The 14,986-nt window shown below is 46.0% G+C and overlaps 1 protein-coding gene across 7 annotated transcripts in view; it reads left to right on the forward strand.

The window, feature by feature from the left end:
- ASAP2 (ArfGAP with SH3 domain, ankyrin repeat and PH domain 2) overlaps positions 1-14,986 on the forward strand; it is a 413,895-nt gene that overhangs the window by 304,448 nt on the left and 94,461 nt on the right. For all 7 annotated transcript variants that reach the window (XM_029595831.1, XM_029595830.1, XM_029595833.1 and 4 more), the window contains one exon: positions 6,372-6,439. In XM_029595831.1, coding sequence (XP_029451691.1) covers positions 6,372-6,439 — 68 coding nt within the window. The remainder of the gene's footprint in view (positions 1-6,371; positions 6,440-14,986) is intronic.

Here is a 14,986-nt window from a genome sequence, read left to right on the forward strand (position 1 = left end):
CTTGCTGGATAATGAATGGGAACTGCTCATGTCGATCTGCCGGGGCCAATGCACTTAAACGATTACTAAGATCAATACGAATAGAGGTATCAGATTAACATCAGCTGGAAGCGTCCCCAAAGCCCGCCTTACTCTATCTGCTTTTCGATCAATCTCACTACGGGTCCCGAATTCTCCAGGCGTCCCCAAAGAAAACGAGGTTTGTCCGTAATGATCTCTGAGCGTTTGAAAGCAGTGCAATAGGGCATTGTAAAACGCATTCTTTTTCCCTGCCGGAATTTGATCCACAGGCGGGGCATCAAAGGACAAAATAGCATCAAGAGGCGGACGCGGTTCAGTGAACGCCAAGCCCCCTCTTTTTTCAGAAACCGGAATTACCGGATTCTCTACAAATAAGCATTTACCAAGTGAAAAAGACATCTGACAATCAGGGAGAGCAAAAGGAACAAAATCCTCTTCCGCTCTTCTATTTAGCCCCTGGTGTCTGCCCTGTGCAGTAAGAGCTTTTAAACGACAAATGTCAACATGAAAGCACGGTGACGAGTCACTGGCCACTTGTAAATGCAGGACAAAGGACTGATCTTCCCTGATATGATTGGCTTCAACCCACTTACGGAACGTTGCTTCTTGAGAAGCTCTAATTCTATAAGGGTCAGCCATTGCAACCAATTATAAAAACTGCTGCAAAAGGCAAAATTACATGACTGGAAAATAATATTTAATTCTACAGGAGATTTAAACCACGTTGGGCGCCATGTGGTAAATTTTGAATGGAAGTATTGAGGCTTCTACCCTTAGCAGAATTTAAAACCAGGGAATCCTGCCTGGATAAAATATCCCACTTCCACTTCTATTTCCCTACCCTTTCTGCCTTGAGACAAAAAGTTTACTTTCAGAGGTGTGTTCGAATCTACCACAGAAATTTTTTATTAACCATTAATTCTTGCAGCACATCATGCATAAATAAACCAGTCAGTTTATTGTAAAAATATTTTATTTCAGATAAAGAAAGGCATGAATAAATATCTCTAAATGACTAAGAAACACTTTTATGTTCAAATCTTAACTTTACCAGAGTATATCCTACAATCAATGTAAGAGCCATTAAAAAAAGTAATTGAAATTATTAATATCAGATAAATGTCTATTAATATCATCTTTTTAGAAATTAATACATTTCTAATACATCTGCCAATGTAGAAACAATAGCAATTTAAAGGTTCTCATATACTTGAATAAAAATTATATTTACCAATTTATCTGAAGCAGCCCGCTCTGTGTCTCTCTCAATCACGTGCGAAGAAAGTCTAAGTAGCACCTCTCCCTCTCCCTCAAACTGCCACTGTTTTATACACTTAAGACCCTTTGATCCAGGGTCGCTGTTACACTTCCATCAACACATTTATATTTTATTCTGTTTATAGCTTCGCCCATTTTTGATTTTTAATTGGATTTCTTTTGTAGTTCTAAGAGAAAATCTTTTTCACTCCCTTCTGTCACACTTAATTGGCTGGCCATCTGTTTTTAGGGTGGTCAATCATGACACCTGCGTTAGGATGCTCAATGTCATAAAATGCAGGTGCTTTCTTACTTGAGATAAGAGAAAGTGGTAAACAACTGTACTCTCAAAGTCTGAAAGTGGGACAAAGGTGAAATCTTGAGGTTTTAAGTAGGGGAAAGGTGAAAGCTATGTGCTGAAGCTTTTTCAGCACAGCCATGACCAATGTCATGGCTTTTAAAAGTAAAGGCTTATGGGTATTAAATGCTAACATGTTTCTTTATGGCTAATTGATTACTGACTTCACTAAATATAAGTAATTATCAATAAAGCACAAAATATTAAGATATTTTCTGACACGGGACCAGCTTCACTTTTTTCCCAAACCTAAGATTCCTAAACAGGTGAAATTAAACAGACTGGATCTTAAGGAGAGTGCAGAAGTATATTTAGAAAGATCAAAATTTTTTAAATAAATTGAAGCAAATGCTTATTTATTTTATTTATTTGAAATCCTATATTCCGCAAACTTTCAAAACAATTTATTCAGTGCGGAGCCCATATTTAACATTCTTAAATTAAACACTTGATAAAATAAAAATTAAAAATTAAAACAGAATACACAAAATATAAAATACAATATAAAAATAAAACAGGTCAAATAGATACATATAGGCCAATACAATACCATGCGCTGCAGCCAGCGCATCACTTAATACGCAATTGCGCGCGTGTCCATAAACCCGATACTATATGGGGATCAGCATGTCCAAAACGCGCATCCAATCGAGCGAATAGCTAATAGCACTCATCACATGTAACTTCCATGTAGAGGCTATTAGCTAATCCTCCCCCCCAAATCAAAAAATTTCCCATGCGCCCATTGCAACACGGCAGATTTAATGCCAGCCCAGGTATGGGACACTCAAGTGCTCACTGGAGAAATAAAAGTTCCTGGTTTGTGTGATTCTTCCATTTAGTATCGTTGTGATCCTAAGTAGGAGGAACCACAGAAAAAAGTATATTGAAGTACAAACAAAAAGTCTAAAAAAAAAAATAAAAATTCTGGGTGCCCAAGATATACAATCCAGGCCGTGTATCTTATGCTTTTTATTTTGTGTTGCTGGCAGAGGAAAATGGACACTAGTATTGAGTGTCCGATTTCCCAGCCCGCACTGACAGCCACCTCTCCTATGTGCCCGATGCCGAGGCGGCACTAGGGAAGCACAATTTTCCCTAGCACCTCCTTTTTAGCGCGACCCCTCATTTAAATAATGCATTGCACACCCAGGAGAGGTGGCTTGGCGCGCGTTAGAAGAGCGGGCGCTCGGTCATGAGTGCCCATTTTAAGCAAGCCGATATTGTATTGGCCTGATAACAGAGTCACTGCCCAAAAACAGGGTCTTCAAGCCCTTTGTAAAATTTTTAACATTTTGCTCTTCCCTTTAATTCCAAAGGCAGAGTATTCCACAAAATTGCTTGTTTTTGGTGGGTTATTAGACTTTAAGGCCTATCCCTAGATGAATTTATGCTGTTGATTCTTAGAAGACATTCCATACTAGATGTCCTGAGATTATTCTGAGCATGCATCACTGAAGCAGTCTCTAACTTAGATGCTGAAAAGCATGGAAGTATGTAAGGTAGCTATATGAAGCATTGTTCATATTTTCATGAAGCATTACAAAGTGGACAAATGCATCTTTGGAAGAAAGGTTCTCCTGGCTGCTATGCTACATTTCACAGGTCATGCCTACTGGAACATGAAATACCATCATTTTGTAGTTAGATACTTCAACAGTGGTAAAGATCAACCCTTCCTAACATTTCTGAAAGCTGCTAGTGCATAGAGGATTTATGGTCTGTATAGGCAGGGTTGGCAAACTCCAGTCCTATAATGCCACACACCGGTCTGGCTTTCAGGGTTTGCATAATGACTGTGTGAAATATATTTGTATACATCTGATTCAAGAAACAGACTAATATCCTTATCTGGCTATCCTGTTTGTGGCACAAAAGGACCAACGTTTTCCATTACTGGTATTGGGGCAGATTTTAAAACCTACGCACTCGGCCTACATTTGTGCGCGCTACCCACGGTCGGTGTGTGCAAGGGGGTGCACACTAGTGCAACTTGCGCACGCCGTGCCCTCGGGGAGATCAGCTGGCTTTCCCCGTTCCCTCCCCCCCCCCAACCTTCCCCTACCTGGACTGCCCCCCAGCCCTAAAGAACCCCCTCCCCCCGTACCTTTGTTGTAGAAGTTATGCCTGCCGGCCAACTGCTGGCGCGCGATCCAGCGGCCCTGAAGAGGCTTCTGGCCACGCCCCCGCCCTACCATTTTTTTCAAGCCCCAGGACTTACACGCGTCCCTGGGCTTTATGCGTTCCACCAGACCTTTCGAAAATAGGCCCACCGCACGTAACCCCCCTACGCACATAAATCTTTTAAAATCTGCCCCATTGTGTTTATATACGTTGCATTAGCAAAACTGTTAAGATGTTTTTCTCATAGTGCCAGAATGTTACAGAAGGGAAAGTACAGGAGGTAGTGGGGGTTGATTCAGAGGTTACTTATTAGTGATTAAGTCTGACTTTGCTCCTGGTCTTAAATTATACTTCCTGAGCAGTAGTAACCAGATCCTCACTGTTGCAGGAGTTAATAGAGCAGGAGTTGAAAGTAAGCAAAATTCCCATTATTTCTCACAGATGTTCAAAATCTAAAGCCCTAGGTACATTTATAACTTGGTATTTCTGAATTAAGTTATTTGGTAAAATACAATTATCGACAAACCTTTCTGTGCCAATTACAGAGCACCAAGGGGCATAGGGCAGGCCTCTAGCCCTCTTGACTGGCAATTTCATGTTTCTTTCAGTTTGTCTTAGTATTCAGCATCACAGCAACAGATGAAACAGATGCCCTGTGATGTATGTCATATAGGCCTATCTTACAGATTGACAGCAACCCACATTCTCTATGGTACAACTTGAATGTCTCTTTAAAGCTGCACTGTTTTAAAAAAAACAAAAAAAAAACAACAAACAACACATTTTAGCTAGGTCAAAATATTCTTTTTTTAAGGATCATGCTTTTTGCTATGTTTCTGTCATAGAAAGGTAATTAGATAATCCATTTCTGTTTCTGCTTTCTGCTATGTTTTGAATTGGAAACAAAAATACTCTTCGGCAGTTTTTTTTACATGTTCTTCACTGACAGCCAGAATCAGAGATAATTTGTTTTAGTAAAATTTCTTGCTTTGGAATTTCAATTTTCAGTTGATGAGCAGGCCTGAATTAACCATTACACGTGGGAGACATTATCCAGTGGCACTGAATGGAGCTCTCTCTCTTACAGGCCAATGCAATAAAGTGTGCTCAGCCTAGCACACAGGTTAACCCACAGTAGGATGTGCATTTTGGAAGCGCTAGACTAACTCCTGATGCAATAAAGGAATTAGCACATCCAAAATGCACATCCAAACACATAGGGGTAGATTTTCAAAGGGTTACGTGCGTAACCCATGAAAACCTACCCCCAAACCCCCCCTGCGCGCGCCAAGCCCTCCTGGGAGGGCGTGCCGGGCATGTCGCGGCAGCGCGTCATCCGGGGGCGTGGTTCCAGCCTGGGGGCATGGCCGCGGCCTCTGGACCGGAACCTGGCACGCGAGTTACGCCTGCCTTGAGCAGGCATAACTTTGGGAATAAAGGTGGGGGGGGGGGGTGTAGATAGGGGTGGGTTAGGTAGGGGAAGGGAGGGGAAGGTGGGGGAGGCGGAAGGAAAGTTCCCTCCAAGACTGCTCTGATTTCGGAGCGGCCTCGGAGGGAATGGGCAGCGTGCCGCAGGCCTCAGCGCGTGCAAGGTGCACAAATGTGCACCCCCTTGCGCGCGCCGTCCCCGGATTTTATAAGATACGCGCGGCTACACGCGTATCTTATAAAATCCAGCGTACTTTTGTTCACGCCTGGTGCGCGAACAAAAGTACGCGCTCGCGCTTTTTTATAAAATGTACCCCATAGCTAATAACGCTTATCATATGTAGATGAGGCTATTACCCCGATGCAAAACAATCGCCATGTGCCCGACATGCACTTTTTAACACAACAAATTTAATGCCAAGTCAGGAGCTGGTGTAAAGTCTTGCTGTACATCAAGGACACAACTAAAAAAAACAAAAAATACTTCTTTTCTGTGGTTCCTCCTACTTAGTTTCGTGTATATTGTGTCTGTAAATTATCTGCAACAGGATAAAATGGATGCCCGTATTGATGGTCCGTTTCCTTAACCTCTGCACAGAAATGTCTCCTGGGCACCTAAAGCTTTTGATTACTAGGGATGCACAATTTATCCCTAGCGCATCCTTTTTAGTACATCAGCTCATTATAATATTGCATTGCGCTCCCAGGAGAGGTGGATGTGTACACGTTGAAAAGACAGGCACCCAGTTCGGATGCACATTTTTACACACGTGATATTACACATGCTCCTTAGCTAGTAGAGCTTTTGCTCTTCTGAGCATGTGCAGGAATTCCTTGTGAGCCCCCTCAGTCTTTTTTTTCATCTGAGCACCAGAATGGACGTGAACCTATCTTTCTCTGCTTTTTGTGAATAACTTTTGTCTTAGTTACCTTACTGCCTCAGCAGACCCCAAACAGCACTTTTTCAGTGCTACCAAAAATAAAAAAGTATTACTCACTTTTATGTTAGTGTTGATAGCAATGTATGCAGTTGGTTCTATGTTTGTACTTGGTAGCAATATATATGTGATTACTAGCAGTCATAACTAATTAAAGAAAATGTCCAACTACTGTGGTCTGCTGATGCATTAATTGTAGCTATATGAAAAAATATTTTTAATAGCTTTGTTTTTTTAATTTGCAGCAAATGAAGGTGGAGAAACGCCACTCGATATAGCTAAACGACTAAAGCATGCACAGTGTGAAGAACTGGTATGTTTCATATTTTAGTAGCTTTTTCTTTTCTTTTTACCCCTTTAATTTTAGAAGGCCGCTATAGTTATCCTCATAGCAAAGTTACAGGGTGTTCTTTAAGGGTTCCCCTAGCAGCTTTGATTAAGAATTATGTTTCTTTTTAACAAAATAAAGATTTTTCCATAGTGATGTCATATTAATAAGGTTGAAGGGCTCTATGCTTTGTACATTTCAGCTGGGGATACTTCTAGCAGGCTTAGAATGTGAGCATGGTTGAACCTATCATCTACCCCATGAGGCATTCAGTTGCCTGTAGTCTATCTTTACTGTGGAGCTGGCTAAAGCTCTTGTGTACCTCATCTTTTCCCTCTTGTCCTGGAAGCTCTTTCCCCTTCTGTTTTTGAGCTTCTATCAGGAATTTTTAGTTACCTCATGTCCTTTTGCTTTTGGTGAACTTTATTTTCTATTCTAATCATTTTGCTATGTCATTTACATAGTGTCATGTTTAATTTCTTTCCCTCTTTCTCCCACATAATGCATTTTTCTTATTGATTATTTTGCTTTTGATGTGTTATTTAAAGTAAGCTGGCAGCTTTAAGGACAGTTATAAGTGATATTTCCTGTCGTGTAGCCAGATGGACTCAGAACAAATGGGTATAGTATGCTCGTGCTAGCAGTTGTAGACTGATCTGACGTCAGCACGGGTATATATACCCCCACAGGAAGCATAGCAACTTAGTAATTTCCATCTCCAAAGCAGTTTGGAGAGCCTGCACGCTCGCTGAGCGTGTTTCCAATCTACTTTCTATTTTCTACTATCTTCTTACTAAATTTCTACTGCAACATCGAGCCCCGCACTCCTGCGGTGATACCCTTGGGGTCCCTCCCCCAGTAGAGTTTCCCGGGGTGATTTCCATGATCCCCCGGAGGTTTAAGACCTCGGTCCAGTGGCCGAATCGCGGCAGGGACATAGCCCCCGGGCGTGGCGAGCGAGGCGCCTCGGTCCCGGCGTGGACGAGGCAGCGGGTGCATATCCTCAAACGCGGCGGTGAAGGTACTTGCCCTCTTCCCCTGCAGCAGGAGACCGCCCGGGTTCCAGCCGGGAAGCGCCGAGGATCAGGTAAGGCGTACATCTCTTACTTTTGGTCTCCGAGGAACAGAGGATCGGCGGCGTGGCACGCCGTGGAGGGCGCCATTTTGTGGGCCTTATTCAGGTATTGAGCGCTCGTGATAGGTGCATGTCTATGACTAAGCGCATATTGTATCCATCATTGTGCGTATACTTATTGCTGAGAGCATATTGAATACCATTGAGCGTGTATTGCTAACCACATATTGCTGAGAGCAGATTGAATACTATTGAGCGTATATTGCTAACCGCATATTGCTGAGAGCATATTGAATATCATTGAGCGTATATTGCTGCCGCATATTATTGTGCGCCTGTTATATTAAGCATATATTGCTGCCGCATATTATTGTGCGCCTGTTCTATTAAGCGTATATTGCTGCCGAATATTATTGTGCGCCTGTTATATTAAGCGTATATTGCTGCCGAATATTATTGTGCGCTTGCTATATTAAGCGTATATTGCTGCCACATATTTTGTGCGCCTGTTCTATTAAGCGTATATTGCTGCCACATATTATTGTGCGCCTCTTATATTAAGCGTATATTGCTGCCGCATATTATTGTGCGCCTGTTCTATTAAGCGAATATTGCTGCCGCATATTATTGTGCGTCTGTTCTATTAAGCGTATATTGCTGCCGCATATCATTAAGCGCTTACTTTTCAATGGAACAGAACGCCTCAGCGTCTTCAGCGGGGGCGCCTCCTGCCTCCGGCATTAAAGCCCTCGGCCTCTGCTCCACATGCCAGCTTAGAGCCATGCACAGTGAAGAGCCAGACTCCCTATGTACCCAATGTGAGGAGGCCGTGAGTCCCTCGGGCCAGGACCAGTCTCAGCCACGATTTGCTGATGGTTCCCCAGGGGCTACCCCGGATTTAGCGGGCAGTCCCGACCAATCTGGAATCCCAGGGGATCTTGTACCCCGGCGATTAGAGACCACTTCAATTTCCTGGGTGGATCTCTTTAAGGGGATTCATGCCTTTGTACAGATGCAGACGGCTTCTCGTCCAGGCCCTGCGGTTCCTGCTGTGGCTGCGACTGCGGCGGCTGCTACGGCTGCGGTTCCAGCGGATCCTGTTCCTGGACCCTCACGCCCTTATCATGAGCGGGACGTCCCGCCGCTAGACAGTCCAGATCAGTCGGACCAGGAAGTTTCACCGGACGAGTCCGAACTCCCGGACGAAGGGGAACTTCCCTCAGGGATTGAGCCATATAGAACCATGAGGCGGTTCTTCCCTAAAGAGGATCTCTCCGACCTGGTGTCTCAGTGCCTGGCGGAGTTGGATATTACGGGTCCTAGTGCTACGGTACCCTCTGCGCAGAAACCCCTGCTGGAAGGTCTTCGTCCTACCACCCGCCATTTTCCATTCTTGCAAGCAGCACAACAACTGATAGATTTGGAATGGACTGCACCAGCGGCCTCATTCAAAGGGGGTCGGGCCCTGAGGGGCATGTACCCACTGGCACTGGCTATCCAGGAGCTGCTGGCGTGCCCTCAGGTGGACGCCTTGATTAGCGCTGTGGTCAAGCGCACTACCATTCCAGTTGAAGGGGGGGCGAGCCTCATGACCGGCGACTGGACGCCATTCTGAAACAGACTTGTGAGGTGGCAGCTCTATCTTTGCGGATCGCAACCTGCTGCACAGTAGTGACGCGTTCCTGTTTATCACAGGTCAGGAACAAGGCTCCAGCAGCAGACATGGAGTCAGCTCTCTCGTTCCTTATGGATGCCGCATCAGACCTAGTCCGGACGACAGCCAAGAGGATCTCATCCTCCGTAGCTGCCAGGAGGCAGCTCTGGATCCGGAAATGGTCAGCTGATGCGCCTTCAAAGACACGCCTCACCAGATTGCCCTTTAAAGGCTCTTTCCTGTTTGGCAGCGACCTTGATAAACTGGCCAGCACATGGGGCGCCTCTCCAGTACCTCGACTGCCGGAAGATCGGTTCAGAAGGAACCAGCGCGCCTTTCCAAGGCCCTCCAGGGGTAGAAGCTCCCAGCGCTTCATTCCCTACAGGAGTCGCTACCGGGCACCACGTCCTCAGGCCCGGTATCAGTCCTTTCGGACCAAGCTGCGCAAGAGGGGAGCAGGCCCGGGCTCAGGTCCTGGCCGCACCTCACAATGAGAATCCGCCGATTCATCTGGGGAACGGAGCCATAGGGGGCAGGTTAACCCTCTTCTACCCCAGATGGGTCGAGATTACGTCGGACCAGTGGGTCCTCGCCATCATCCAAGAGGGGTATTATCTGGACTTTCATCACCTCCCTCCGGACAAGTTTGTGGAGTCTTCATGTCCCATGCACAAGAAGGCAGCATTGGAAGCTACCTTGGCGAGGCTCCTGTCCTTGAAAGCCATCATCCCAGTACCTGCATGGGAGGTGAATTCTGAACATTATTCCATTTATTTCATGGTACCCAAGAAAGGGGGCACCTTTCAGCCCGTACTGGACCTCAAGTCAGTCAATCGATACTTAAGGGTCCCAAGGTTTCGCATGGAAACTCTGCGCTCCGTCAAGGCCGCGGTACAGCCAGGAGAGTTCCTCACGGCCTTAGACTTGTCGGAAGCCTACCTGCATATCCCGATCCATCCCGGATCATCAGCGCTACCTACGCTTCAAAGTTCTAGGACGCCACTTCCAATTCAGGGCTCTGCCCTTCGGGTTGGCCATGTCACCGCAGACCTTCACCAAGGTGGTCATAGTGGTAGCAGCGGCACTCAGATGGGAAGGAATTTTGGTCCATCCCTACCTAGACGACTGGCTGATCAGGGCAAAGTGACGAGAGGAGAGCCATCGGACAACCGACAGAGTGATCGCCCTTCTGGAAAGCTTGGGCTGGGTAATCAACCTCAGCAAGAGTTGCCTACAGCCTTCCCAATCTCTGGAATACCTGGGAGTGCAGTTAGACACCCAGGCAGACACAGTCAGTCTCACTACCAAGAGAAGGATAAAACCTCAGACGCGTATCCGGTACTTGATGGGAGCCAGTCGGCCCATAGCTTGGGATTATCTGCAGGTTCTCGGCCTCATGGCATTCACCCTGGAAGTGGTACCTTGGGCAAGGGCCCACATGAGGCCGTTACAACACCCCCTGCTCTCTCGCTGGAGCCCCCGCTTTCGGAACTATTCCACGCACCTTCCTCTGCCAGCCAGAGTACGGACCCAGTTACGGTGGTGGTTGCAGTCCAGCCACATGAGCAGGGGGTCGAAGATGTCCTCCCCCACGTGGACTCTGCTCACCACAGATGCCAGCCTGAGCGGCTGGGGAGCACACTGCGAAGAACTCACCGCACAAGGGCGATGGAACAGAGAAGAGGCAGCATGGAACATCAACCGTCTAGAGGCCCGGGCAGTCTGATTGGCATGCCTACGATTTGCTCACAGGCTGAAGAACAGAGCAGTCAGAGTGATGCCCGACAACGCCACCACGGTGGCATACGTCAACCGTCAGGGCGGAACCAGAAGCCAACAGGTATCTCTGGAGATAGCCCCGCTGATGGCTTGGGCAGAGGCGAATCTTCAGGACATCTCAGCCGTCCACATTGCCGGGAAGGACAACACCACGGCAGACTTCCTCAGCAGAGAAAGCCTAGATCTGGGAGAGTGGCAGCTGTTGCCCACAGCCTTCCAGATGATTGTGGATCACTGGGGGATTCCGGACATGGACTTACTAGCGAACAAGTCCAATGCTCAAGTACCCAGATACTTCAGCCGCAAACGCGACCCGTTCTCACATGGAATCGATGCCTTGGTTCAGCCATGGCCTCCAGGGACTCTGCTATACGCATTTCCTCCGTGGCCTCTGCTGGGCGCCATCATCCACAAGATTCAGGGACACCGGGGCCTAGTTCTTCTAGTGCAGTGGTTCTCAACCCTGTCCTGGGGACCCCCCCAGCCAGACGGATTTTTAGGATATCCACAATGAATATGCATGAGAGAAAATTTGCATGTTATGGAGGCAGTGCAAATTTTCTCTCATGCATATTCATTGTGGATATCCTGAAAACCCGACTGGCTGGGGGGGTCCCCAGGACAGGGTTGAGAACCACTGTTCTAGTGGCACCAGACTGGCCAAGAAGACCCTGGTATGCAGACATGAGAAGATTACTGGCAGGGGAGCCCCTTCCCCTGCCTCCTCGCCGGGACCTTCTACGTCAAGGTCCCATCCTCCACGAGGATCCGGCTCAATTCTCTCTTACAGTCTGGCCATTGAGAGGGCTAGACTGAAGAAAAGAGGTTACTCGGAGCCCGTGATAGATACACTCCTCCGCGCTCGCAAGTTTTCCACATCCCTCACCTACGTAAGGATCTGGAGAGTATTCGAAGCATGGTGCGACACTCATGGCACCAATCCACATGCGACCACAATCCCTATTGTGTTGGATTTCCTGCACGATGGACTTCAGAAGGGCCTCTCCCTCGGCTCCATCAAGGTTCAGGTGGCTGCGCTGTTTTGCTACGGTCCCACGAGGGATGGCAAGACCGTTGCCCAGCACCCAGATGTTTCTCGCTTCCTGAAAGGAGTCAAGCATATTCGTCCACCACTGAAGTGGCCTGTGTCCTTATGGAACCTCAACCTTGTTTAGGATTTCCTCGCGGGATCCACCTTCAGACCCCTTCGGGGCCTGTCTCTCCGTTCTCTAACTTTGAAGATGGTGTTCTTGCTGGCTGTATGTTCAGCACGCCGCATCTCAGAGCTACAAGCACTGTCATGCCGTGATCCCTTTCTCAGAATCACTCCTGAGGCTATCCATCTTCGGACGGTTCCCTCCTTTCTACCTAAAGTGGTTTCACAGTTTCATCTTAACCAAACCATATCCTTGCCTACCACGGCGGGTTTGAAGAAATCTGAAGAAGGGTGTTTACTACGCCATCTCGACATTGGCAGATTGCTGCCCAGATATCTGGAAGTCACACAAGAAGTACGAAAAACGGACCATCTGTTCATCCTGCACAGCGGGAAAAGACAAGGGGAAGCGGCCTCTTGGCCCACCATCGCCCGCTGGATTAAAGAAGTTATCAGAGCAGCTTACGGGGAGGCCGGGAAGTCTCTGCCTCTGCAAGTCAAGGCTCATTCTACCAGAGCACAAGTGGCATCTTGGACAGAATCCAGGATGCTGTCGCCTGCGGAAATATGTAAAGCGGCGACGTGGTCCTCCCTCCATACCTTCTCCAGGTTCTACCGTCTGGATGTCCAGGCCAGGGAGGACACAGCATTTGCGAGGGCGGTTCTCCATGGGTCTCAGGCAGCCTCCCGCCCAGGCTGGGAGTAAAGCTTTTGTACATCCCATTTGTTCTGAGTCCATCTGGCTACACGACAGGAAATGTTGAGATTACTTACCTGATAATCTCCTTTTCCTTAGTGTAGACAGAGGGACTCAGCATCCCGCCCAGCTGCCTGTGTACATGGGTTTCACCGATTCAAGGTAAGCCATGTCATCTGTTTCCATAAGAGCATACACTCTACCAGGTGTCAACGCCTTCCGGTTGTGAATGCTGGCGGTCTCCAGCTACTATCAATCGGTCAGGGGAATCCTGTTTCACTATTTCACTGAGCGTCAGTACACACATCCATAACAGCTTTTGCAAGGAAGATTACTAAGTTGCTACGCTTCCTGTGGGGGTATATATACCCGTGCTGATGTCCGATCCGTTTCCAACTGCTAGCACGAGCATACTATACCCATTTGTTCTGAGTCCATCTGTCTACACTAAGGAAAAGGAGATTATCAGGTAAGTAATCTCAACAATAGATGTGTCTGACAACCACTGTTACTGATGCCTTGGGAATTCCACGATGAATATGCATGAGATAGATTTTCATGCACTGCTTCCTCTGTATACAAATATATCTCATGCATATTTGTTATGGTTATTCTGAAAACTAGGCCTGTTTGTGGCTCTCGAAGACAGGAGTTAACGACCCCTATGTTAGATGAGAGAGATTCTCAAAGGTCTTGCTTGAATCATCTCTGTAATTCAAGAAAAATCTGTGAAAAACTCACTCTAGGAATCAATTTGTTGGTAACCAGGACCTGACTTGTCCTCAGTTTTGAAGTTGCCTTGATGGTGAAAATATCCTAAAGTACAGACTCATCTACTTCTAAGAAGTTATCGGCTTGGAAAAGCTTGGAGCATGTGGCAAATGGCTACAAGTTAAAATACACAGATATGTTGGCAAAGGCCTCAACATATACATATATATATACATACACATTTCCATTGGTGCACTACTTGAGGATTTGAATTTATTCTCCATTTCTAAGCTGCTATACTAACAATATACTCCTAAGCTACCTCCACCAACTGCTGTCAAGAGATCAGGTTTTCCAGCATCTTCCATTTTATTATTTGCTTCTCACTTTGGCCATGTACTCCCAAAGAAAGCCCAACTACTGTAGCTTAACTTGAGATTTGATATCTTGCATAATGTTGATTTAATTGCATTGATTATATTTTGCATTCAGTGCATTCTGGTTTTGACTGTCTCCTGCTATCTCATGCTATCTGGTCAAGCGAACTAACACAGATGCCTTGTGTATCCCAAAGAATGCAAAAGTATATCAGTAGTCTCTACTTATTCCAGTTAATTATAGATACATCCCTCTATTCCTGTAATACTAGGACTTTTAACATTGAGTGAGGGGAGCCAAGCTTACTGGCTTGTCTTGTCCTGGAAGCTCTTTCCCCTTCTGTTTTTGAGCTTCTATCAGGAATTTTTAGTTACCTCATGTCCTTTTGCTTTTGGTGAACTTTATACAGAGCTACAGAAGAGATGAATATTTTTGTAGCAAGGTATGAATATAATTGTCATGGTGGGTGTCTCCACCTGAGGATATTATTATTTTGTGCCTCATATCCAGAGGATGACTTAGACTATCTTCTTTCAGATTCCATTATTTGATTGTACTGTATCGGCCTGTTAGGTTTTCCAGTGACTATGGGATCGTATTTAGGAAAAGTAGATATGTGCTTTTGGCAGCAAACAGATATGTGCTTTTGGCAGCAAAGTAGATATGTGCTTTTGGCAGTGTTAGATAATTGGCTAGGACAGCAGCTGAACTGTCTATAGTGTCAGACCTAGCATTAGACAAGGACTGGCTAATCCAAATTGGCCTGCACTAAGAGGCCTTGAATGGACTTAAGGTATGCACAGCACATTACATTGGTTTTTTGCATTTATGAGTGCTGAAAAGTATAGCTATGACTAAAAGATTTGTCTCCGTGAATCAGACCTAGGAAGTCCCATTGGAGCTTTCAGCTGACCTAGATCAAAAATCACATTTGAAGATGTTGAATTATGGGAAATTTGAGGATTGAAGAGGTTGGGTTACAAACTGAAATGCTCAGTCTTGGAGCAGATAACTAATGATCCAACAGAGTTGAAACATCTTTCTTTTCCCCTTCACATCAATATATGTACATTGTGAGCTGT

The sequence above is a fragment of the Rhinatrema bivittatum genome, chromosome 3 (assembly GCF_901001135.1).
Source record: "Rhinatrema bivittatum chromosome 3, aRhiBiv1.1, whole genome shotgun sequence".
NCBI classification, from domain to species: domain Eukaryota; kingdom Metazoa; phylum Chordata; class Amphibia; order Gymnophiona; family Rhinatrematidae; genus Rhinatrema; species Rhinatrema bivittatum.